Source organism: Archocentrus centrarchus, chromosome 23 (genome assembly GCF_007364275.1).
Source record: "Archocentrus centrarchus isolate MPI-CPG fArcCen1 chromosome 23, fArcCen1, whole genome shotgun sequence".
NCBI lineage: Eukaryota > Metazoa > Chordata > Actinopteri > Cichliformes > Cichlidae > Archocentrus > Archocentrus centrarchus.
The window spans coordinates 22,574,693-22,597,449 of record NC_044368.1 but is presented as its reverse complement, the minus strand read 5'-3'; the positions used below and the strand labels follow the sequence as shown (position 1 = coordinate 22,597,449).

The following is a 22,757-nucleotide window of genomic DNA, read 5'->3' as shown; positions in this document are numbered from 1 at the left end:
AGGAGACAGGCAGTTACTCTAGGAGAGCTGGACAGGGCCGTAGAAGGTCCTTAACCCATCAGCAGGACCGGTATCTGCTCCTTTGTGCAAGGAGGAACAGGACAAGTCCTGCCAGAGCTACAAAATGACCTCCAGCAGCCACTGGTGTGAATGTCTCTGACCAAACAATCAGAAACAGACTTCATGAGGGCGGCCTGAGTTGCTGCAGTGACATTTTGGTAAAATGGACTAGCTTCCCGCATCATTTTTTTCCACTCTGATTTTCAGTGTCTTTGAATTCAGCTCTCTGTAGGAGAGTAAAATATTTATGTAATTGAAAATTAGCACAACAGGCCTGATTTAAATTGGTAAAAAATCTTTTTATCAATACAATACAAAGGTTAAACATTACAGAATTGTACTGAGTTCCAGTTGGTGACACTTTGATGGTTTGGCAACAACAACAGTTCTTTTTACCTGAGACAATTCATTGTTTTTTTGTTTGTTTTTTTTAATGAAATGTATTTTTAGTGTGAAAATACAGATGATCACGAGTTCATCTTCGACCATTCATGAATTAACCTCACACTCTATTTGGTCTGAACTTCAATTAATGATTTTCTGACTCATGGATATAAAATGTAAAATACAAAAACTGTTGTTTTTTTTTGTTTTTTTTTTCTGTCTTCTCTCTCCTCTCAGCCTCTCTGACTCTGGTACTGCCAAAGGTCTCTTCCTGTTAGGAGGGATATCTTCCTCCCCACAGTCACCAAACTCAGTCATCTGATCTCTCTTTAATATTGCAGCGCCTTAGGATGACAACTGTCATGAGATTATTAGCATTGTAAAGTGAACTGAATCACTAGAACACTTAAAACGTAATAAATCTTTTTTTTTTATTTATCACTATTTAGAGATCAAAGCTTACATCTAATGGCTAGATGCTAATAAATAAACTCCTTTTCATAACAGAATAGAAGTCAGTTGAAGGTCTGCTTATTTGGCAAATTATAGGTATTAGCTCTGTTAGTCTGCAGCTTGTTTTGGAAGGGGCTGTATTTGTTATTAGAGATACATGCTATGGTATAGGCCAGGGAATCTAATCTTTGGAACCATTTTCAAATTAGCCTTTAATAATGAAAATTTTCCAACTTTAAGAAATATAAGTTTTTATTAAAAGGAAGAAACAAAAACAGGTCAAGATACCAGTTGAGAGTAAAAATTGGTGAACAAAGCCAAGGTGGTCTGTGAAAAACCAAACACTTGTATTTTCTTGACTCTCCAGTCACTGCCAGCAGATTCCACAAGAAGATTTTTTATTGGTCAAGATTGTCTCCCCATTTGAAAGAATGGACTTGCTGTGCATTACATCATAAACGTAGTGTCAATTGTGAATGCAGTGTAAATGTATATGATCACAAATCAGTGTTTTGGTCATATGATTTTCTATAGCTTGTAAAAGCACTAATGCTAAGAATTTGGGCTCCATATTGGTCAGCAGGACAGGACAAGTTCCTGCTGTTCTGTCATTTTTTTTTTTGGTTCACCCACCAAACCATTTCCAGCAAGTGCTGTCTGTGAGTTACGGCGTCCTATTGCTCAGCACTGCAGCCACATTGGTCAAGGCACACGTAAAGTCTTACTGTGAAGCACTTTTGCAGCCCAGCTCAATATTACAGTCTCAGAATGAGTTCCTAGATTGTTTTGTTCCTTTTTATAGACATTTTTATCCTTATGAAGAAGACTTCTTTCAATAAATAACACAAATATAGACATACGTCATATATAGATAGATAAACATGTATAAACTACATGCATTTCATATAATTTAAATAATTTATATATACACTTCTCTCTCTCATACACTTATTGCGTCCCTCCCCAGCCCCTCTTAAGTGAGTTCCTCCATGAGAGCAGTGCCACACCAGCGTTTGGATTTGGAGCAGCACATTAATGTTGAAATATTATTTAAATGGACCTAAGTTTCTTCAGTAGAAGTATCACTTTATAGCAGATTGCTGCTTTTCACCAACATGACACATAATCCTGTGGTGGGAAGCTCTGTGAACAGGAAGTAAAATCCTATACAGTAAGTAGAAGCCCAAACAAGTCCCTTACGTCCTGCGACGTTTCCTTGACAATGCGCAAACACAGGAAGTGTTTATGCGTATCCACCTCCAGCGCACTACATTTTTAAACTGCGTCAGTGCTCGAACATACGTCTGCGTCGTCTTGCACTGTGAGTTCCAGTTCTTGTCGTCGATGCCCCTGCAGCCCTCCTTGACAGGCTTGGATGTCCGACAGTGAGTCTCATAAAAGTACTGCTTGAAGTCCTGTGGGGCACTGGTTTTAAACTTGGCCAGAACGGTCACATTCTGTCCGTTGACGTCCACTGCTGTCGTTTTATTTGTCACCCATTGGCTTTCACTATCACAAACAGAATATTCCCCCCGGTAGCTCTTGTGCTCAGTGTGGCGCTTCTTTCGTGTCTTGTTTCCTGCTGCCCCTAAGACTGGCACGCTGCTCACAAAATCATCAGCGAGGTATAGCGGCGGTGGCTGCAGTGGTGGCCGGTCGCTCAGCAGCACTCGCGGCGAGTTGTACCGCTTGTGCTGCCTGAGGAGGTCAGAGTTCAACAGCATCACTGGCTGGTCCACCAGAAAATCACCACCATGACCCCTTTCTAGCCACTGCTCTGCATCTCTTTGCTCCTCTAGAGGAAAGTTTGCACTCAGGAGAGGAGGCAGAGTGTCCTGCGACTCAGTGTCTCTGCTTTTCCCCTGCTGGCTCTGGTTCCCTCTGGTCTTTCCCCTTGTTAGGTCAGCCTGAAGCAGCTGGATTATGAGAGAGTTCAAAGGGTCGGGACTTGGCTGCTGCTGCTGTTGACCCTGGTGACTGCTGCCCATGTTGGTTGCCTGGATACCATAGAGGTACACTAGGACCATGACATACAGCAGGATGGACATCACTAGATTCACCTGTAAGACCTGCAAAGACAGAAAGAGAAAATCTCTTTAAAGGATGATATACCTCAGGGTTCTGTCCTCCTTTTCAGGGTCAAAAGCCAGTGAAACCCAAATCCAGAAAAACACTTTTTTAATCATTATTTTAGATTCAGCTTGACTGTCAGATTCCAAAAATAACCCCAAATTGCTGATGTTTACCTTGGTCAAATATTGAAAACTCTGCTTAGAAATCATAACCTCTTTTCTACTTATACACTGCCAGTTTTGCCACAGTGCCTTTTTGCATTTTTGGCAACAGCGGCTTTTATCGGCAGTGGAGGGAGACAGGAAATGGGGGAAAGATACAGGGGAAGACACGCGGGTAAGCTGGCGACAGGTGTGGACTCAAGCCCGCGCTGCCCGCACCGCAACGCGGCATGTGTATGTGGTCGCCGGCTTCACCACTAAGTCACCCGGGCACCCCGCCATGGTGCCTTTTGAGAACCAGTCCACACCTGGACAGGTTTGAGAACTGAATACTTTCAAACATTACTAGCAGAAATTTGGTAGGTTGTTCTCAAGAACCTACTCCTGAGGGATGTCCCTGGCACCACATAGACAAAGGGGATAATGGTCTCCATGAACAACATGCACCAGGGGAAGGATTGTTTGGTCTTTTTTTTTTTTTTCGGGGGGGTGGTGTAAAGTGCCAGACTTGGAAAACCGTAACTAGTTAAAGTTGCCTGAAGGCTGTGAGAACTTTCACATTTCAAAAATGTAAATAACAGCCAGAGTGCATGTGTGTGCGTGTCTCAGACTGAGCCCATTATGGGAACTAACTTGCTGCAGCATGTATATCATGTTTCTTTTTAGAAAACCCATAATTCTCCTTTGATGGATTCTATGCATAAAAACGCCTGGAACAAGCAGTGGCATAATGAAACCTCACCCTCACGCATGTGTTTATGGTTGTGCCCCCTTTATAATTGCATCAATCTAATCATAATTCACACAAATAAAGTGTGGAGCTTCAAAAGCATCAGTTACCTGTAGAATATCATTTAGAGGCAGTTTTGTGATTGGATGGTTACCAGTTTACCAGGAGAATGATTTCAAAAGGAGACCGCCCTGCTGGTTGCATGACTGTCATACTAATACACCCATCCATTCATTCTCAGTCAAACTCTTTTTCTTTATATTTAATTATAGGTTAGGCATTCCGCGTGGCAGAGTGTGGCCATAAAAAACAAGTGAACTTAGTCAGGACATGCCATTGACTGCCAGATTATCAAAGACAGAACTCGGCTTTCTGTTGTCTCTCATAGTCTTTATGTATTATCTACAGATGACAGAATATATATTTTTTAAATTCATATATAAATGTATGCATATGTGCAAAAGCAGATATATCAGCACCACAAACCACTTCCTACTTAACATGGGTCAAGATGGGTGATGGCGTTAGCCTCAAAGGACTTTATTTACACAAGAAACCTGAATGGCCCTTAATCCTTAATCCCAAAGTTCCACATACAAGCAGAATTCAACTACAGCCAATTCCCCAGCTTTGCTTTTTAAAGTCATAGATATCCAACAAATCATAAAATCAAAACACTTCTAATAGAAAAGCCAGCGTGAAGCTGTTCTTCAGACGAAGGATGAGGTCGAGCCATGGACATATATAGCAAGGTCGTGTGTAGTGAGTGGCTGATGGAAGAGCAGTTAACTTAGTGTCTAAATATGAGCATAATATATATAAGTCTGTCATGTCTCTCTGACTGCAGAAAACTTTGAAGGAGTCCAGATGTACAAGTAAAATGTAACCAAAATATTGCGTGTCAAATCATTCAAATGTAACTAAAGTGTTGCTGTGTATATGCAGGTGGTGTTGAAAGGACAGACACTGACTCCAGTGCACACAAGCATGTTCACTAACCCTCCAGCAGATTCTTGCAATGTCTTAGAGAGAGAGGAGGAGGAAAGAAGAGAAGGTAATGAGCTGACAGATGGACCCAAATAAAAAGAGGTGGCATGTTCCCATCGGCAGTGCTTTGCCCAGACCATGCAGCTGCTGGTTGGGGAAGGTGGGGAGGGAGAGGCAGCAATGTCACCTTACAATCGCTGGCTCAGAAAAGACAAACACACACCCGGAGACATGCATTTCTGTGCTTCTGCTTTATCACAACAGTTGTTTGCAGGCCCATTGAAAAGTATCGCTGCAATGCTGCTGCAGACTCAGACACTCAAACACACAGATGACAGTCATGTGGGGACAAAGATGATCATATTTGTTTTTAACAGCAAACACACTAAGAGCTTTGTCACAATATTCCTGCATCTCTGGAACATATCTGAAATGGTCTTTAGTAACTTAAGTGAAGTGTTTGTTAAAAAGGAACTATTAGCTTTTCCAAAGCCTTGAGCTATGGCACTGAAAGAGAGCATGTATATTTTTAAGAAGCTGTTCGACCTTGTCCCATCAGTCTACTACTTCTTAAAGCTGCAGCAAACAGAAATAGCTTTAGTTAAAAAGAGGATTATTATTTCCATTTGTAGTAATTTATGTTGGAGGTATGGCTCTACTTACAGAAAATATTGGACCTAGCATAAAAAGCAGGAGCTGGGGTTGATGTGTGTTGCATTAGTGGCTTGTAGATGCACAGATTGCACAGACTTGTTTCATTACAGAATACAGAATACATCTGGATACTGTACACAGAAATATTGCCCCCCCCCCTCCCATGACACTGATGTAACTTTAACCTTCACTTCCACTTTAGGCTAAAAATACATGCAACTGGCCTGTAACCATAAAAACTAAAAAAATGATTACACAAATTAATTTCACTCCTGCTCCCATGATCACTGTCATAAAAGCCCAGACTGTAGTGAGATTCACATCGGAAGATAACAAGGCACTATGGGTGAACGATCACCTTTTCAGCTGGAGACTGTGTGTGTTTGTGTGTCTGTGTGCTCATTTTGCATGTTAGAGGAACAAATAAACATATAAGGATATGATGAGAAAACTTTCCTGTTCTTACAGCTTTATGATGCTATTTTAGATGAGTACTTAGGTTTGTGGTTAGGGTTCTATCTGTTCTTACATAGTGACTCTGATCATAGAAGTTTAAGTCAATAAATAGAACCAGGGTGACAAATGTTAATGTTATCCTAAAATAAAATCCAATAATATGAATAACTTTACATGCAATGGACTCAAATTCTGTCCTCAGGTCCCAGTGTTGCCCTTGTAATAGTTATGATGTAAGTATATTAAGAAGAATAAATATAAATATAATGTTACAATAATATAATATAATAATTAATATAAAAATAAACAAATATAAAATTAACAGTTTAAGATGTGGAGCAAAGGTAGTGACACATGGTGACACAGCAGTGACGTGTGTGAATGAAAGCAGCAACAGCTGAGTGTGTGCAAAGACTGATGGAGGGAGCGCAGTGTGTGTGCTGGGTGTGTGGGGTCTCAAGATGCAGGTGGACCTCTTTCTGCATCTGGAGGTGTAAATGTATGTGGTGGTGGCGAAGCTGACTCCAACAGTCCTCTGTGCACCCTTCACCACCCTCTGCAGAGCTTTCTTCTCTGCTGCGGAGCAGCTTCCGGCACACGGTGATGCAGGAGCACAGGACACTCTACACCACAGATCTGTAGAATGAGGAAAGCGCTGAGCTTCTGAGTCCCAGCCTCCTGAGGAAGTAGAGGCACTGGTGTGCCTTCCTGACCACACTGAAATTGTTGTTACCCCAAGGGAGGTTCTGTGGAATGATGTGAAGTTCACAAAGAGCACACAGACATAGGAGTCCTTACACTCCAGGTGGGTGAGAGCAGTGTGAGCCACAGAGGAAATGGCGTCCTCTGTGGCTCTTCCAGTATGCACACTAGTGTGGGTCCACAAGTGGTGTTGATAATATCCTTGATGTGGGCCATAACCAGTCTCTCAAAGCACTTCATGACTATTGGGGTGAGAGCTACTAGCCAATAGTCGTTCAGGCCTGTCACTGTGGAGCTCTTGGTGGCGGTCTTCAGGCAGGTGGAGACAGTGCACTGATATCTATTGGTGCGCAGCCACAAATTGTACAGATGTGAATCCATCTGTTTCACAGGTATCAAGGTGACGCTGCTGACACATTCTGGTAATGAATAACAATTCTGTTTTCTTGTTTTTTACTCCATATTTGAATTCTTTATGTTGGCAGAAGAACAAGAACTGTCATTCACTGGAACCTATCCACTCAGCATTCCAAGTTTTGCTCACATGCATCTGATTAACAAGTACAATTCACATTTCATTAATCCAACAGTCCACTCAGGTCAGGTCATTTTTTTAATCAACTGTAGTCCATGTCTTCCATGATAATGAATGTGTATTGGGCCCAACGTCCTGCCAAAATACAAGTGACCTGAAACAGAGGGGGGTCTCAAACTGTGTAGACAGATGTAGGACACAACGGCTGCTGCTCCCTAACTCACTGCTCTAACTGCACCCCCTTCACAGAGTGCTAGAGTCAAGGAGTGAGTGCTTTGAATAAAGTGCTTGTTGGATTGTCTAACAGTGTTTGAAACTTTTGAAAGATGAGTAAGTTGGCAAGAATGCCTCCCTCCCTCCCTGCTGAACGTCTCACTCACTCTATCTTAGAACCCCCTGACTTTATGGCTTGTCTAGGCAGCATGCTGGATGTTCCAATGGCATCCGAACAAAAACCCTCACATTACCCAGTTATACCATCTGGTGGGTGTCTATGTCACCTTCTGAACAATTATTCAACAATTTTTTATTATTATTTTGCAATCATTCACCCAGTTCAGTACTATCATAAACTGTATGTAATCCACATATTTAAATCTTGTGTTCAGAAGAATGTCAAGAACTACTCCTGAGACACCAAAGCCCTGTTGATAGTCAGGGTGTTCTTTGCTTGGGCAGAATGGACACCTATCTGATACCATGTAGGCAGTCTGTGATGATGATGTAACGTTAGCAAATGGGAAACACATTTCAGTCACTATAGTCACTGAGAGCCAGTGAGACAAGATAGCATGGACCTCATCTCTCTCTGGTTTTACCAGGACTGGGAGTTGACAAATGCTAAAAGAGTGACTGAGATGATGAGTGAATGAAAGACTCAAACAGACCACCTCTTGGTTAGGACTGTACAAGAGACTGTCACTGAGATATGCCTACAGGTGAAGAAAAGCCTGCGCGTGATGTGATTTCTCACAGCTTCAGAAATTCAAATGAGTATAATTAAGGCAGCTGTGACAAGTAGCCAAAGCGCAGTTTTAATAAGACTATAATTCAATAACAATTATTTTGATGAGTAATTTTGAGATTCTTTTTCTTTCTTGAGATTAACTTTATTACTCTAATAGGCTGGTACTGCAAACTGCCATATTAGATTAACTAAATCATACACACTGTGGATGATTTAGTTGAGTTAGATAATTGGGTGCTTTGCCCATTCTCTGAAGTCAACTTGATTTTTGTAGCTTACATGGCACAGTGTGTTTCTAACCAGGCTTTGCGATGCATAAACTGTCCCATGGAGGTTTGAGGAAGAGTTTGTGCAGTTTTCCTTTGCTTTATCAAAGCAGTACTACTTCTAGATTGCAGTTTGAGCAAATTCAATATTTTCTGGTGAATTTAAATTGCCCCAGTAGCTAAGAAGGTCAGAACTTTTTCTCAACCCAGGGGTATAACCCAGGTCTTGTCTTATCCTGATCCTGTCTGATCCTGATCCTGATCCTGTCTCTCTCCCCAACCGGTCACAGCAGATGACCGCCCCTCCCTGAGCCTGGTTCTGCTGGAGGTTTCTTCCTGTTAAAAAGGAGTTTTTCCTTCCCACTGTTGCCAACTGCGTGCTCATAGGGGGCTGTTTTGACTGTGGCGTTTTCTCTGTATTATTGTGGGGTGACTGTTTGCTGTAATTCGGCGATATATAAATAAATTTGAATTGAATATAATCATTTAGCTGCTGTAATCACCAAAACACTGAATCTGACTCACTGTGTGCTGGTTACCACCAAGTTAATGTACTGTGTACAAACTCTAAATTATTAAAGGAGCATGTTAGGACGAGGAGAAATAGCTAAGGCCTCAGGGAAGTTTCTGAGGCACCCTCACATTCATCTACATGTCACCAGAGATTCTGTGTTATTGTGTTCAAGAAAGGAAACGGCTATTGCTCATTACCAGGCTGCTGTTTTAGGGTGAGGTTATCATGAGGCTCTCTTTTTGCAGTTTTTCTTAAGAAGCGATTCTACGTAGCATGTTTACAAGAAATTCACCGCGTGCCTTTGAGCGCTGTGCTTCACACTCAAATGGATAATTGCTCAACGAAAATACATTTTTCATGTGACATTCAGATGGTACTGTGCCCTGAATATAGCCAGAGAACTGGGTAAAACTGGAATGCAGGGTTTTGGGGCTTTGTTGCCCTGCAAAACCACAATAGCCCATGTGATTCACATTAATTTAAAATGAATATTGACTAAATGTTCTGTTGTCTGTAAACCAGGCCACTTATCTTAAATAAGTATTCCATAATAATTCTCCAGCCCAAACTCTGTCTCAGTGATAAATGGAAATGTAAAACAAAATTATCTGTGCTTTAAAAAAAATGACACTAATAAAATTAAACAGGACATTGTTTTGGGTGCTTGATGTTTGGCCTGAAAGTTTTTCCTACTTCATGTAATCAGTTCATGATCAATTATTATAAAAGGCACTAAAATCATCAGCTTGCAGACAGTGTCAAAATCCAACCAACATCCTTCAGCTGGCTTTATTTTCATTGGCTCCTCTTTCTAAGAAAGTACTGAAGAAGATCCCATACCCGTTTAGACAGTCTGTGCAGTATTTCTATGTAAATGTCCCTTTAACGCTTTTTAAATCAATGTAGAATTTTTTCATGTGTAAGTTTAGGGACGGTAAACTCAGAGGGCTGATGTCATGGACTGCTGAAACGAGTTCAGTCAAGTTTGGCATAAATACCTGTGATCCCCTGTGGTTGACGCCTAATAGCTTTGGAGATTCCTTAATGTTTCCTCTAATTCCACTAAATTTTAAATCTAATTCCAGCTCCGTGTAAACCAATAAATGATTATCTGCTTGTTTTGTATTTTGTTGTGGTAACCTTTTAGGCTGCAAAGCAAGATGGGGTTCACAGCAGAAATCAAACAAACCATCAGGTTGAGGCTTGTTGTTAAGTAACAAATCATGCAGATTAGAAAGCAAGTACATTACATACAGTGTATCCCTATACACTGTAAACCCGGATAAGATGAATACTTAAAAAAAACCAAGGTAACTCGTTGTCTTAAATTTTTTAAGTAATGAAACAGTTGAATAAGTGCAGGGGACTATGTTTAATGTACTCGAGACATTTTGGAATGGAATGCTTCTGGGCGAAGCACTGCCGATGGGAACATGCCACCTCTTTTTATTTGGGTCCATCTGTCTAAGTTGAATGTACTAATAACAGAGTTTTAGTAACTGAAGACACTTAGTTTAAGCAATCACCACCCATTTATTTAACTCAGCCTGTTAAATAAGTTCTACTCCATTTCCAATTGAACTAAATTGTATGTTCTAATTGACCAAACTTATCTTTTATAGTTCATGAAAAAATAAAATGTCTTTTGATCTATCAATTCCCCTATCCTTTTCATGGTTGTGGGGGGCTGGGGGCTGGAGCCTATCCCAGCTGACAAGGCAGCATGATACACCCCATACAGGTCACCAGCCTGTTGTAGGGTTGACACAGAGAGAGAGAATCTTTCACACCTGTGGGCAATTTACAGTGACCAGTTAACCTAACCCCAGTAACTGTACGTCTTCAGATTGTGGGAGGAAACCCACACAGACACAGGGAGAACATACAAACCCTACACAGCAAGAGGCCCAGCCCAAGGTGGAATCGAACCCAGACTATTAGAGAGCTATTCTAACTGTGAGGCAGCAGTGCTAACCACCACACTGCCCAGTAACAAAAATGTGTTTTTTACAGTGTTGAACTGTACACTGTTTAAATTTGGTAACTAAACAAACGTGATAAAACTCAGCCCTGCTGAACACTGGTACATTAACATTTACAAATAACATTTGTCCATGGAACAATGAAAAAACTATACGAGAGAGCGTTGTGAACAAAAACCAAACAAAAGGACCAAATATCTGCTATTTCAAACTCCACACAGCAAGAGGCCTGGGCCAAGGTGGACTTGAACCCAGACCTTCTAGATGGCATTTTACCTGTGAGGCGGCAGTGCTAACCATCATGCCACCATGCTGCTGCTCATTACTCCAGTCCGTTTAAACTGGTACTGTATAAACTAGATTTTTAGCAGGTGCAAAACTTGATGATATTAACTTGTTTGAACTCAAACACATGATTACAATAAGATAGACCATCAAAAAGTACAGTCTACTCAGCATTAACAAGTAATGTTCACATTCTAGGTAATTTTAAGTAATATGAACTCAATATTTTTAAGTGGAATCAAAATCTGGGTTTACAGTGTAGCTAAAAGTAGCTAGCAGACCTGACAATAAGAGCAGACAGCTCAAGCTCTGAAAAAAAAAACAGAAAAAACAAAAACCTTCTAAACTAGTCCAAGATTAAATATGAACACAATAGACAAAAGCCAACATACCAGACAAGGTTTCTCTCTGGCAGGTAAAGTCTCACATGACTCAGTTTTGAGGAATTTTACAGAAGGATTTCAAAACAATTCCCACTCACAATGTTACAGGAATGCTGTAGAAAGAGAACACATTGGACACCATTCGAAGAACTCTGGTTTATCTTTCAGTGACTTTTATCGCCGTCTCATCCTCTTAGATACACAGCTCATGACCACGAATGAGGCTCTGAGCAGTAAATTGTTAGATTAGCTTTCAGTGTCTCTCTTAAGCTAAACAGTGTGGATAAAGTGGGATCATTTCAGATGCTGCATCAATTTAACCTGACTTGTAGGTCTTGAACTCTTTCACCTGAAGGAGAAACTTGCCCCCTGTACTGAGAGCAGCAGACTTTCATGTAACCCACTTGCGAAACACACCATCAGCATAATGCAGAGTGGTAATGCTTCATTCTGCAAGTGTTTTACTCTGCCTTTTATTAATAGTCACTTACACAAAAGCCAAAGGTTTAAGAACAGGTCAGGGCTTGATAAAGCCACATCTATGAGTGTGAGCTTTAACACCCTCAGATTAAATAAGAAGGAACCGTTTCCTTTGGATAATCTTCCCACGAGGATGGGGTTGGAGGTTTAAAGTTATGTGAAATGAGGCCAAAGCAAACCTTTTTGAAAAATGTGAGTAGTTTTTGATGTGTGTCAGTTAGAATGATTATTTTCTTTGTTCCCTGATCACCAAGACCTGGGAGAACAATTAATAATAATAATTTTTTAAAAATCCACAGATTTATTATGTCACTCCTATAAATCACAACACTGGCTCTCTGCATAATACATAATTACCTTTAAAATCCATATACCGTAATCTATATTTATAGTTATAGGCTAAATAACTTAAAAGGTGGACCCCTTGGTACATGTTTGACATACTAATTGCTTGTTACTTAGTCAAACCTCAGGTCTTCAGATGTTGTGTGCAGTTGTTGTGTTTTATTGATTTTGTTTGTACATATTTACTCAGCCTCATGTTTGTCGTCTACATTGAATGTTTTCTCAGTTCACTCTCACTCTTCATGCTGACCTCACAGAGTCTGAATAGTTGTCTGTCTCTCTGTATGAGCCCTGCAATGAAATGTCTTAGGTGTCCCCACCCCAGACCATGAGTACCACACCTTTGCAACTTGCAGGTCTTCCATCCTGGGCTGGAGCTAAGTATGTCTTCTTACTGCATTACACTAACAAATGAGCATCTACCACATACACACACACAGCTGGAGGGGGAGAAAAGGAAAAGGTGAAAAAAAAGGAGGGAAAATACCTACAGAAGGAATACAGGGTATGATGTGCAGCTGATAGCCTCTATAGGGTGGGGTTGTTGAGGGAGGGGGGAGAAAATGGTGGTGTCTGTGGCCTCGTGGTGTATCTCCTTTCAGTGACCTTCACCAAGGTGTGAGTATTAGTTGCAATCACGCATACAGTATTGTGCAAAAGTTTTAAACAACCTCTAACTTCTTTTGCAGTGATTTATTGAAACACACATGGAAATTCAGTACATAAGGTCAATATAAGGTCAATAAGTCAATATTTTGTACCATCTTTATTCTTCAACACAGCCTGAACTCTGAGGCAGCTTTCTTCTCATTTCTTTACGTGGTCCTCAGGAATAGTTCTCCAGGCTTCTTGGAGGACAAAGCTCATCTTTGGATGTTGCTGCCTTTTGTTCCACTGTCTGTCCAGATGATCCCACACTGCTTCAGTAGTGTTAAGGCCCATGTTTTTCTATCCATGTCTGCTGTTGCTGTTTCAGCCGTGTGTTTGGGATCATTGCCGCGCTGAAAAAATGAAGCAGTTGTCAACCGGGCGCTTTCCAGATGATATTGCATGGTGGATCAAAATCTGACAGTGCTTTTCTGCGTTAATTCCATCAGTTTTGACAAGATCTCCAACACCACAGCCTCAAACCATCACAGAGCCTCCACCGTGTTTTACTGATGACTGTAGACACTCACTGTTGTTTGTCTCTCCTGACCTCCTCTGTACGTACTGACAATTTGAACCAAAAATTTCACATTTCATCCCTCCAACAGACCTGTTGCTACTGATTTTCAGTTCAGATCTTGTGTAATGTGGCATACGTCAGCCTTTTCTCCCTGTTTCGTGGCTTCTTTACAGCCGCCTTTCCACTGAAAGCATTTCTGACGAAGCTTCAGAGACGGATCAACTGAAGGGCCAGGTGCATCTCTCAGGTCCTGTGTCAGGTCAGCTCAATTTTTTCTATTGCTTAAGGACATGATTTTCAGATACTATTCATCTGCTGCAGTTTCTTAGGTCTGCCACTCCTTCTTTTGTCCTCCATTTGTCCAGTTTCGTCAATTTTTTTAAGGGCACACTCTACACCATGCTGAGACATGCCAATTTTTTTGGTCAATAGCTCATAGGGCATCACCTTGTTGGTGCAAAAATGCTATTTTATGCCTGTTTCACTCTGTTATCTTTGGAATTTTTCATAGCTTCAGCTAAAGAAATCTAGAAAAATTATGTGTTTTTGCAACAGGCTGCTACTAACAAAGTGCATAAAGATAAAATTTTAAAAGGGTTCTTTGCTAAGTTGTCTTCTATGTGTAGATACAACACGGGTTCACCTCTTGAGCTGGGTGTTTTTTTATGCTTGAATTATTCTAACAAAAAAAAAATTAAATTAAAAAAAAAAAGAAACGTTCCTCTGAAAATGTTAAGGTACAAGGACTGTAGTGGAAATAAGAGAGAAAGCAGCCAATGTCCCAAGAAAAACTTGAAAAACTGAAGAACTGTTACTTTGTTGCCACCACTTAAAGAAAATTACATATGAACAACAAGCTGACTCTTATATTATATTCAGAAGAGTCATATCAGTGGTTTTGTTTTGTTCTGTACTTGATTCTGACTCACCTGTCATTTTTCTTCTCTCTTCTGTCACTTTGACTTCCTATTCCTCTCTGCACATTCCTAATATAAATCCTTTGATGTTTTTCTTGCAATAAAAAAGAGAGAAAGAAATACCAAAGGAATGACCTGCCCTGGCCTAATACACCAAGTAGAAATAGCTGTACAGCTACGTAAAGATGTTTACAGCTGATTTGGATGTTCTCTGTACACTTTAAGAAGAAAGACTCCTGGAAAACATGCCTGGACAAGAGAGGATGCACTGCGAACTAAACTCTTGTGTTTATAACTTCAGACTAAAGCTAAAACTGATCTTAAGTCTTGTAAAGCTGTCACTGTTCTTAGTTAATATAAATGGATATACAGCAAGCATAATTAACACACAAAATTAGCTTGGAATTAAATCTGAATGAGTTGGATATTTTGGGACCTTTTAGGGGTAGAGGAATTGCTGGCTTAGCTGTAGGGCCTCCTTATTGTAGTGGTGAACACATTTGCTTGGCAAGTGAAAGGTTGCTGGTTTGATTCTAGCCAGAGACAGAAATTCCCTTTGGGGTTGTGCCAGGAAGAGTATCCAGGGTAAAAATCTGCCAAATCAAGCATGCAGAGCTACCCACCATGGTAACCCCCTTTGAAACAAGGAAGTAGCTTTTAAATGTGCAACTGAACATCCTTCCTACAATGCTGTATTTCTGCCTGTTTGCTATCTATATATTTATGTCTTTCTCCCAGAAACACTCATCTTTTTCCTCTTTTTATGGGTAACGTTTGATTACTTTAATCCCAACATTCATAGACAAATGCAATGACCTGCTACAGACAAAGAAAACATCACAAGACATCACTTGTACAGCATCACAAGAACTATATAAACAGATCGTTCAGGAACTTTTCAAACCAAATATAAACAATTATAGAAGATATCTGTAGGGTCTTGATGCCCAGATGAAGAGAAAATTAGATTTATGTTTAGGCCGATAAATGTGTGGAAGATGTTTTTTTTCCCAGAGATTACAAAAACAAAACAAATCCATCATCCAATGACTTAGTACACTGACAAAAAACAAAGAAAGTGCTTAGCTTTGCAACATTAGAAAACCTGCCCATTCATGGCAGATGATCCCAGAACCATTTCTATGGTTAAAAAAAATGCAGCCAAATGAAAAGCATTCTCCAGGAGAGGTATCTTTATCCAAATCCACCATAAAGAGATGATTTCAGGAGAAAAAATTCAGAGGGTTGGCAACAATGCACAAATTAGACTTTGCAAAGCTCTAAAAGATCATCTGTCAGTGTATAGACATATCCTTTCTCCTCAAATTCAGCCCAATGCAGGAACAATTAATTGGATGACACGAGTCAATCACCTTTTCTCGACCCGACCGAGCTGCATTCAATTCAATTCAGTTCAATTCAGTTTTTATTTATATAGCTCCAAATCACAACAAACAGTCGCCTCAAGGTGCTTTGTATTGCGGGTAAAGACCCTAAGTGCATGTCACTTGCTGAAGACAAACGTCAGAAAGATCCACCAACAAGCAACCAAGGCTACACTGTTCAGTTACGTTTGAGCCACTGAAAATAAGGGACAGTGAATAAGAAATGGGCCTTTACTTAATCTCACTTTCCGAGCTATCCCTCCATCAGCCTCTATCCCTGCGTCATTTCTGTGCCCTAAGCTATCATTCCCTTGGAAAACAGAGCTGAGGAAACTGCCAAGATCTTTGTTTCTCCTGCTTTCCACGCTCACTGAAGCCGTTAATCTGCTACAAGCCTGTGTTGAAACATGAAGACAGAAAAACACGCATACGTGTTCACGCGCAAACTTTAGAAATGTTACAGGTATGTAAGAACAGCGACAAGGGGAGACTGCAAAATTGCATGCTTGCGTGCAGTCTGAGCGTGCAAGGCAGACGCCCGTGACTTTTGGGATTTCCACACTTTTGATTCAGATAATTAGCCTCAGGGTGGCAGCATCTTAGCAAGACCACACGCAGGTTTTGTGTGCGGTTACTGACTGTGTCACAATAGTTGTGAGAGTTAATAGACCCTCATAAATGTGTTTTTTTTGTTTTGGAACTAGCGTGCTTTGTATTGTTGCAGATACTTAGTCAAACAGATGGGAAATGCGCCACAAGGCAAGTAAAGTTACATAGATTCAGTGAAAAGAGACGCCAGGTAAAACCTACATTTTTAATGTTTGCCAAGTGGACAATACTCCTCTCTGAGGACAGTAGGGGGGCATCAGGGGACACAGGGGTCCCAATGTACTTTTAGGCTTTTTAAGCATTGAACAGGTGTAGAATTTTTTGTCACATACAGCAATTGTTAACATCTATGTGTTTTTTAAAAAAGATTTATTAGAAATCCAAAATCTTTTTATTTTCATGTGTCACGTTCATGCACATCGCCCGTACACAACTGAAAGTTTGAATCCATTACAGACATGCTGCAGAGAGCAAAGATGAAGCTCAGCCTCACGTCTAATATTGAATTTGAGGTAGGTATTCACCAAGTCTGAAAATGCTACAAACTAACTATAATGCAATTATCTTCACCAAAGCTGCTGGGATTTCACTCCATCACAGTGAACGGTTCATCAAAAGTAAATTAAAAAGAAAATTAAAAAGCACAGTAACATGTTGGAGCATCACCAGTCCATCTGTCTAATTCACACAAAGGTAAAGGACAGAAGCCTGTCCTTCTTTAAAATGCCACCTCATAGGTTATTTTTGTGACACCTTTTACTGTCAATACCTGTATTTTAAAATTAAGCAACCTCTGTGAATAATGTGTTCGGTTTTCTTTGGGAAATTCCAAGGAAATACATAAATTTGGATTTTCTCAGATTTGTGGGGACTAAATGGCTTTAGACACCACAGGAAAAGCTTAAACATTAAATGGACTGCCTCTTATGTAGCACTTTTCTACACTACTTGAGCACTCAAAGCACTTTATATAACATGCCCCATTCACACCCATTCATACAAGCACTTAAGTATCTTGCCCAAGGAGACTTTGGCATGCAGAGTGGAGCAGCCAGGGATCGAACCAGCCTTCTGATGTCCTGCTCTACCTCCCGAGCTACAGCCACATTACACACTGACACGACACACAAAACATTATTTTAGAAAGTGGCCTGTAGTTTATACACCATGTCACAATATCAGGTTGCGTTGTCTCCTGCCACCTGTAGGGACGCTCTCTTTGAAACGCTCATATGGTTAGTATAGGAACAAACGACTTCTTCAGATTGGAGGACATGTTGCATAAGCCTCATTTTCCGGCACCAGCACACATGCAATTAAAATACAAGCAAGTAATTTGTGTGGCACAAATTACCAGCCAAACAAATATAAATGTAGGAGCACCCAAATGCACTAACATCAATTAAATGTAACACAATCTTCAGCAAATTCTGACACAAGTTGATAAGCCAGTCTGACTAAAAGTCAACCAGGTGGCCTACGTATATGAGAGAAGCCTTGTTTTCCCCATTTCCTCAGCTCCACATGTATTCATTCATGCCTCTGTTCACGGTGATAATTTAGTTATGCTGATGGAAACTAGTACAATAACAGTCATGTCAGGTTTTGCTCCTTATACTTCTCCCCGGTCAGTGTTGAAAACCAAGGGCCTGTGGGGCATCTGCCAGTTCTGGTGTTCTCTGCTGAGTGATGAGCACAGGTCCCATCAGGCCCTCATGCCACACTCATAAAGTCTGTTTCAGTTTGCTCAGAAACATGCACATGAGTAACCTGCTGAGGTCATTTTGTGGGGCAGTGTTCCTCCTTCCACAAAGGAGCAGATATCACTCCTACTGATGGAGCGGTGTCCTTCTCTGGCCCTGCCCAGGTAGCGTCAAGTCTCCTGGGATCTCCTCCACCCTCTTGAAACTGTGCTAGGAGACACAGCTTCTTGTGACAGCACATATGGATTCCCATAATTATTCAGAGCAGTATGTATGTATGTTTCTGTGGGTGCGTGCACATGTTCACAAGAAGTGTGAGACGCTCTCTGTATCTGCACAGTGCTGTGTAACAGCAGGACAGAAAAGAAAAGCAGACTGAGAAGACAGTGAGGAACCCAAAGCTTCACTACATATTGTCATTTTCAGTAAAAAAAATTGGGAGCAGCAGTAGCAAAGGGCAGCAACTGAAAAAATGATTATGGCAGGGGAGCAAAAAGAGGCTAAGACAGGAGTTGTGCAAGAAGATATTTTGAGAAGATGGGGATGAAAAGGACAGTGAGAGGCAGGCCTCTGTGTAACTTCTGAACTGAAGGGTGTTAGCTTGGTAATCTACTGGCACTTATAGTTTAAAATGCTACCAGATGAAAGGAAATCATAAGCCCATGAACGTTTGCATATTTTGCAAAATTAATTTCTCAGACACCAAAGATCAAAAGTGATTCACAAGCTGATTTTGAAGCATAACAGCAGATATTTACTGGCTTGTGGTTTTATTTTCCACTTTCATTTAACTTTCAAGCAGCTAACACTGAAAACCTCTCAGACATGCAACAGTTTTTCAGACAGAATGTAACATAAGAGAAAATATCAGTCATGCATTTTTGTAAGCTTGATTTAATTTAATTGTTTGACTGCTTTTATAGACTCGACAATATAGCTATAGATCTGTGTACTGATTCACTCAAATGATTAACTTTTGCTTTGGCTGCCATGCTAAAAATGTAATAATACCAGCTTTAAACTAATTAGTAATGATATATAATATATATATAATATATATATAATATATATATATATATATATATATATATATATATATATATATATATATATATATATATATATATATATATATATATAAGCAAAAGGTGGCGCATGTGTCTTCTTACCAGCTTTATGTTTGTATTACTACTTTATATTTGGGGTTTGCACATAAATAGCACACTGCCTGTGGTTTTGTGTGTCATATTTACCCATTTTTCACCATTGCTGATCATTTTACAGCATTACATTAATGGATAATGGTTAGGATTAATATAGGGGAAGGATGCTCTTAGTCACAACTACACACCATGGAGTGAGATGCAAACAGCAAAAAAAAAATAAAATACAAAAAATAAATAAAGCATTGTAATCACATGAATGCTGTATTTATTTATTTATGTATTTTTTTGCTATTTGCATTTCACTCCATGGCATGCAGCTCAAATACCAGGCTTGGTACAGTAAAAATCCATAAATAGATACATTTTTTATACAGTGCCAGTAATCAACCAAACAAACACAGCAGCAGTAGGACTTGTGGGATTTACTTGTAAGACAGAAACTCAGTAAGACAGAAGCAGACTGCAGAGCCGGTGAAATACAGGTAATAGCATCTCCCAGCAGTCCATTTAAAAAATTTGGTGATTATTAGTTTCACAGAGTAATTTTGCTGGTGCATTTACACTTAAAATGAACACTTTTGGTTATTCTAAATTGCCCATAGGTGTGAATGTGAGTGTGAATGGTCTCTCTGTGTTTGCCCTGTGACAGGCTAGTGACCTGTACAGGGTGTACCCTGCCTCTCTCCTTATGACACCTGGGATAGCCCCCCCTGAAAAGTATAAGTGGAAGCGAATGGATGGCTGGTTTAACATATTTGGATAAACTGCAAAATAGGTGCTTTTTGAGCATTAAGACATTTACAAAGTTTAATCACAGCAGAGGTGTTTATTTCCCCTTACATTAACACTAACCACAACCTCATATGACGTTTAAGCTGACCCCAAGCTTAACCTCAGCCCAACCAGTTATTCATGCCTACTTGTCTCAGGATCTAAAAATAGATTCTGATGGCAATGCAAGCATCAGTATCTGAAGTTAAACAAATCCAGTACTGGTAAACACAGTGCACTTTAAACTACTTCAATCTTTGAGCACCAAAATGAATTGAGGCAACAGGGATAATTATCGGTTTTCCATATTAGTGATGTATTGTCCCAAGTCAGATTTGATTATCATTAAGAAATAGTCACTAAAATAAACCCTCTTAATCCATTTTCACCCTTGGGACTCCAATCAGAAACCTGCTTGAGCACAGTGTGCTCTGCAGTCGCTGTGGAGACCCCAGTGATGTTGCAGTCAGGGACAGTTATTGATGGGACTTAGTGGAGCAGTGTGCCAAACTAGCAAATCCTCTAGAGGGATTTTCACCCAGCAATGTCTGAGCCCTAATGCTGTCCAATTGACTCCAGATGTTGCAGCACACAGACCGAGAGAGAGAGAGAGTGACAGAGACATCCAGTCCAGTCTGTAGCTCAGCTTCCATCCAAGTGTTTGTTCATCTGTGTGTTCATCAGCAAGCTCAACAAACTGGCAAACATGTTAATGAGTGCCTCTTTCTCCATAAGAGAGATGCAAAAATGCCATTCACATTTGTTACACAGGTGCAGATATGGTGTGGTGAAAAGCTCTATTAACATATACAGCTATTTAAAAGTGGCTCCTGTGGCCCTGAATGAATGGAAAACAGCAAAAGGCTAAAATAGTAATGTAGGGCTCAGAAAGCCTAAACAAAAAATAACAAATAACTTGCTCAGAGTTGAATTAAAACATGGGCAATGTGTGGCAGGTTTAGATTCAGATAGATGCCAACAAACCTATCTGGGCTTCTTTTCCAAATCTCATACTCCCTACCATCTGGCCTGCCAGCATGGCAAGATTAAGGAAAATGATAAAGAACTAGAGAGAATTAGAAAGTGGTCCACTGATAAGGGAATTCCTGAAATATCCTGCAATTTTCAAACATAACCCGTGATAAGGTAAAAGCTGTGGTGCAAGTTGGAGACGATCAGGGTTTCGGGTTTTTGTTATATTCAAAAACTAACTGCAAAACAAGATTTTAAAAAGTAAAATTTTCAACTCAGCCATTTGATGTAGATAACAGAAAGGCATGTCAAGGTCACGGTGAGATCCCTGCTACTGTGAATATCTAAACAAAAGTGTATCTCCTTAAATGTAAATTTATATAAATAGTTACTGAATTAGTATTTTGGCATTTTTTAACTTCCTGTTAGCATATGTGGTCATGGCTACCAGCACATTATCTGTGCAAACAAAGTGAATGTGAAATCCAGCTCTACACACCAATTGAGGCTGTGATGATCTGTGACTTTGTTCTTGATGTTCTTCCACCTCCCACCTCACTCTCTTTTAATGCCCTGGGCTGTTATGGTGAGTACAGGGAAGGGCAGAATTCCAATCATAACTGTGAATTACCCTCTGACTGCTTTGTTGCCTTGAGCCAGGTGAGTCATCTGCATTCACAATAATTATCTCCTGAGAAAACTAGTTTGTGCCCGTGCTTGGACGCCAAAGCAAGCAACGTGGACTCTGTCAAGTGGTGCAGACCTACAAGTACGTGGCTCTGCTGTTATGCGTACTTGTGTGTGTTTAAGAGATGGAAAGTGATGTTGAAGTGCGCGCGCACGCGGGTGTGTGTGTGTGTGTGTGTGTGTGTGTGTGTGTGTGTGGTGATAAACACTCAGTGAAAAGAGGGAGTGGAAAGCTTCAAAGCATTTTGAGGTCAAAGTGTTGTGTGTTTAGGAAAGTCTTCTGCCTGTGCACACACGGGTTCGGGTGTGAATTCTAACTCAGAGTACACGTATGTACACATATACATAGCTACAGGTACACATTCCTTTACCTGACAGAGAAAAAACAAGCTTGAACCCACCTTACAGAGACTGAGAACATAAACCACAGACAGAAGAAAGACAGACAATTCTTCAGAACTTCCTAACAGCACAACAATCTAGTCACCTATTTCTTGTGAATTGTGCACTCATTCATTCAATAAAGGTAACCAGAGTTGTCTTAGTGCTTGCAACTTACCGTGGGTGCCAAAAATGACATGGCAACTGCTGAAGCAGGCTTTGTGAGAATCTGCTTTGGTGTATTTTCCGCCTGTTGTACATCTTCCAATTTGCGCAACCTGCCACAGAATGGCCAGGTCGGAGGCACGAGTGTGCGAGCGAGTCAGTGTTTAAACATCACATGACACAAATTGCTGTTACTCTCAAAAAACATTCATTTCAATTCAATTTTATTTATATAGCGCCAAATCATAACGGTCACCTCAAGGTGCTTTATATTGTAAGGTAAAGACCCTACAATAATTACAGAAAAAGCCTATCAATAAAAATGATCCCCTGTGAGCAAGCACTTGGCAACAGTAGGAAGGAAAAACTCCCTTTTAACAAATGACAATAGACATGCTGTGGAAGAGAGCCAGAGA

At 40.4% G+C, this 22,757-nt stretch overlaps 1 protein-coding gene across 1 annotated transcript in view; it reads right to left on the bottom strand.

The window, feature by feature from the left end:
* Positions 1 to 424: 424 nt before the first annotated feature.
* Positions 425 to 22,757, bottom strand: part of ntf3 (neurotrophin 3) — a 39,514-nt gene continuing 17,181 nt past the window's right edge. The window contains exon 2 of the mRNA XM_030720218.1: positions 425 to 2,966. Within this exon, the coding sequence (XP_030576078.1) occupies positions 2,094 to 2,966 (873 nt within the window). The 3' untranslated portion in view covers positions 425 to 2,093. The remainder of the gene's footprint in view (positions 2,967 to 22,757) is intronic.